The 4,485-nt window shown below is 37.3% G+C and overlaps 1 protein-coding gene across 1 annotated transcript; it reads right to left on the bottom strand.

Moving 5' to 3' along the window:
• Positions 1-256: 256 nt before the first annotated feature.
• On the bottom strand, positions 257-1,956 carry LOC110739255 (small nuclear ribonucleoprotein Sm D2-like). Its single transcript, XM_021919718.1, has 3 exons — positions 1,285-1,956; positions 973-1,077; positions 257-753 (listed from the first exon to the last, which is right to left on the bottom strand). Exons 1-3 carry the CDS (start codon positions 1,441-1,443, stop codon positions 637-639), a joined length of 381 nt encoding a protein of 126 aa, XP_021775410.1. The 5' UTR covers positions 1,444-1,956; the 3' UTR covers positions 257-636.
• Positions 1,957-4,485: the final 2,529 nt, after the last annotated feature.

Consider the following 4,485-nt stretch of genomic DNA (forward strand, 5'->3'; position numbering starts at 1 on the left):
TTCACTATTAAGTGTACAGTTAGAGAGAGATGACTCGTGGGAAAGGGGCCCGCAAATGGGGGTGAAAGAACTTACCTGCTGACATAGAAAACGTCACTAAACTAAAGTTGAAATTCGTTCAAGAAAAAAAAACTAAAGTTGACATAGAAAACTAGAAAATTCTAGGACATGGAAAACTTGAAACATTTTTGTTGTTGGCAAAAAATAACACTCTTGTAATATGTTGACAACAATCAGCAGAATATACTTGGATATATTAGACATAACTTCTACTTTTCATATTAACAGTTGACTATGAATCTGATACTGCATGATCAAAATAAAAATAAAGGGACACAATAAGTATGTGACCAAAGTTAGCAACATAGATGATTCGGGAGACGATCAGATTTTAGCCTTGAGTCTAACTAAAGAACCTCAGACATACTACTTGGCCATACTTCAATGTAATCCCGGCACAGTTGACACCATCATCCCAGTGACCAATCTCACAAGAATGGCTACAGCTATTCAGAGCATATTCTGTCCAACACAAGTTCCACACTTCCACTAAGGTAATACTATTCTCGGATTACATCAGTATAAAAAGGGCCATCTGCAGAATCAGCAGCTCACGCAAGTCGGGTGACTGCGAAATTACTTTGGGTTCCTTAAGACAATGATAACTGAGTCTCCTCGAAGAAACATCTTGCTAATGACCCTGTCCTTGTTTACTGGCTGTGCCTTTTTCTTCCCTTTCCCAGTCTTCGGGGTCTGCAACATGCCAACAAGAAATTACATTAATATCATAGCACGTGAAAATCCACAAGAATAGATAGCTATGCTCCCTCCACCTTCAATAAATAAATTATATGATGTAGGGAGATAACATTTGCAGATTCCGTTCTCAGGATCTAATACCAAGTAATTTTTAATCATGGGGCGAACCAGAGAAGGGGGAAGGGGGGTGTAGTGTTGATAGTTGAGACAAACCTCAGTCCACATCTCATTGACATTTTCAAGAACCATATTGCAGTGACGATCAAAAGCTCTCACATGTCCAAACAATTTTTTGATGTTTCGGCAATTGATAAGGACCTGAAGAAGTAAATCAGAAGATTTAATAACCAACAAAGCACATTGTAATATAAAAAGACTGTATAAACCATGCTCCTATCACAAGGTAGTACTTTAAAATAAGAAAGCAATTAGGGAAGGAAGTGTATATCAATATACCGTGAGTATCGTAAATAATGACAAATTCAACTTAACAGAGAAAATGTGAATAAAGTAGTTATCTAGTACCCGCGTGTTATTCTTGATACTCGTCATAAGTACAGATAATGGACCAGTATTAAACTTCTCTTCCTCATTCTTTCCCTTGCAAAAGTTATCAAACAGTACAATTGTTAGCTGAAGTGTAGAAGCAACATAATTAGACAGAAGACGAATTAGACAGGCCATCTAAAGCATAGTTCATGCAGAAGCCATTTTATTAAGGTCCAAAATATTCCAGGTGCACTTTATTATAAAATCTTAGCACAGAAGAGTCTCAATGATGCAAAATTGCAAAAACCCATTATCTTAAAAAACTACTACATAAAGCACCTTCTAAGTCACAACAATATTCATACTGGTTTTCCAGTCAAAAAAACAAAAAAAAAAAAAAAAAAAATATTCATACTCGTTTAACAAATTTACAGATAGATTTCATATCCAACTTGAACCAACAATTTATCTACTCCGCAAATTCCTCTAGCAGTCCATCTAACATAAAGTTTATATCATTATTTTGGAATGTTTTATTGCAAGTAGCTTTCAGGAGTTTATACAACGAAATGTCACTGTAGTGATGCATCTCAAAAATATAATAAACAATGTATTCCTTGAGCTATTAGGTAACACTCTCTTTACTGGAATGGCATTAATCTTTTCTCATCTAGACTTATAAGCCCTTATTTGACCTTTAAAACTATCTTTTCATTTCTTATTAGACCTGAAATTATATTATCTTATCAGCCTGGAATTTGTTAGACCTTAATGAACATATTTCAGTACCAACTTTGCCCAAAAATGACCAAAACTTCTACAATTGGGAAAGAGCATAAATATATAGCCACGTTAGATAGTGGAAAGAATAGCATGGAACAATCAATTACTAGTCACAAATAACTTAGGAATTAATATATGCAGAAAGTATTTAGGGGCCGTTTGGTTTGGGGTAATTAAGAAAAGGAAAGAGAATCAACAAGAATGATTACCTTAGTTGTTGTTTGTTATGTCAATTCCATCATTCCCTTTCCCCACTTAATTACCCCAAAGTCCTCTACTCTCATTCCCCACCCCCCCATGGTATTTGCATTCCCTTTCCCCTAAGCCACCAACACCAACACTGCTCCACCTGCACTAACACCCCACCATCATCGGAAATCTTCCCACCACTGCCCCATCGGCACCGCCGCTCTTCCGGTCTTCCCACCACCATCCCGTCAGCACCGCCACCGCCCACGACCCGAAACCATCGCTTGGTAGAAACCCCCTCCCCCTAACCACTCATCCACCGACTTAAAATCTCATGAGCCACACGAAATCAACCACCCTCCACCTTAAAAACACACCACCCACTAGAAATCAACCACCCTCGCCGACCGTTTTTGTACTTCATTTCGGTTTCTTGGTCTAGCCGGAAAGCAAATCGATTTTTGGGAGGAGAGGAAGTGCGGCTTCGAGAGTGGTTGGGAAGGGTTTCGAGGGTGGCTGGGGAAGGGTTTCTAGGGTTTTTTCGAGGGTGGGGGAAGGTTTTCAGGGGAGGGGAAAGCTGTTTGGGAGGAAAGGAAGTGCGGCGAGGGGCGGGGTAGGTGCGGCGAGGGGGTGGCTGGAGAAGTGGGATAGTGAAGAAAGAGGGGGTTGTGTAGTGGTGGTGGTGGTGGTGGTGTAGTGGTAATGTGGTGGATCTGATCTGATTCCCTTTGATTTTTTAAAACAAACAACACACTAAATTTGAGGGATTTTCATTCCATTCTCTTTCATTCCCTTTGTTCATTCCATTTCGTTTACCCCATGCAAACCAAACGGCCCCTTAGAACTTACTGGGACATCTTCCTCCATTGTTCTGAGGGAAAATGAAAAAAAAAAAAAAAAATAGGATACATTAGGAGGTACTACATCGATATAAACAATACAAAATACGTAGTACACCTTAGGCTCACGGGCCACAACAATACCAATTACCCTAACCATCATGTCACCTACACACCATGTTACTCACTCTAATATACACTACACCTATAGAACCAAAGCCACCATTTAATGGAGACATGACAATATACAGGAAGCCTTCAGCAGATCTCAGAGAACGCAACTGAAGACATAATCCACTGGTAACAAAGATTGATTTGATGAAGGATAGACCTTAACAAACACTAGACATTGCATATTTGCACATATTATCTTTATTCGTAGTGTAACTAAAAGCACTCTAGCCTTATACATAATAATTGTATAGCTTTATATAACCTCTAAAAACCTCAATTTACATAGCATAACAATGCACAACTTCTCTCGCAACAAGACCAGAAATTTTATACTACTTTAAAACATTATTCGAGTTCATTGCCCACAAATAGCACCACTCATCACTGACCTAAGCTCAATCTAATGTCAGTGGTAAAGCCTATTGCTGATGAGTGATGACAACTTTTGTCATCAACCTTTCAACAACAGCCATTTGTGTCAAAACAAGTTAATTGACCTAGCATACAGAATCAGTTCATTCTTATTTGTGCAAATATGAAAGGAATTGTCATACAAAATACAATTCAGGCCTCGGCAAATAAAAACTAAAGAAACTTAAAGGGGTTAGTTAATAATAATTGAAAAATGACAACCTGAAAAACTATAAGGCGATCAAATTTCAAAATAAAGTAGAGGGGTAAGGGGTTAGCTAATCGAGGGAGCCTGCAAACTCAGCTCATTATACTTGAATTTAAACTTGAGACGTGACTCTCTACCTAAATTTCAAAGTTCAAACTGCCCTAAAGCTCAAGTTGAATTCAAAAACCTTATCATCTTATATTTTAATCAATTCAACTCATAATTTAAGTGAAAAGATTAAAATATGTAGAATTAATTCTCGCGTTATGCTGTATTATAGTAAACTCGTGAAATTTTTTTAGACAAATTAGAATAGTTTATGAATTAGCTAGGCTCATTAACACCCCTAACCTAAAAATTGGTCTTCAAAATCACTAGCGATTCAATGTTCATGAGCATGAAACCCATAGGCAATAGCAGGCAACAAGAATACTAATCTCATACTCCAAAAATCAGGATTATCCTAAGTTAATCAGATATACTCCAAAAAATCAAGACTATCTTAAGTCCAAAAAATCAAGATTATCTTAAGTTAATCAGCTTCTCATTAGAAGTCGCAATCATAACAAAATATAACTAAAAACTTCTTTTGTATGCGATTTTTATGCGAATTTTCAAGCTTAATTTGATAAT

Source organism: Chenopodium quinoa, unplaced genomic scaffold, assembly GCF_001683475.1.
Source record: "Chenopodium quinoa cultivar QQ74 unplaced genomic scaffold, ASM168347v1, whole genome shotgun sequence".
NCBI classification, from domain to species: Eukaryota; Viridiplantae; Streptophyta; class Magnoliopsida; order Caryophyllales; family Amaranthaceae; genus Chenopodium; species Chenopodium quinoa.

Excerpts from the sequence above, each read along its gene's own strand:
- LOC110739255 (XM_021919718.1), bottom strand. The coding sequence starts at position 1,443 with ATGGCCTGTCTAATTCGTCTTCTGTCTAATTATGTTGCTTCTACACTT. Across the intron at positions 1,078-1,284 it reads GTATCAAGAATAACACGCGG|GTCCTTATCAATTGCCGAAA; the intron begins GTACTAGATAAC and ends TTACTTCTTCAG. Across the intron at positions 754-972 it reads TCAATGAGATGTGGACTGAG|ACCCCGAAGACTGGGAAAGG; the intron begins GTTTGTCTCAAC and ends GGCATGTTGCAG.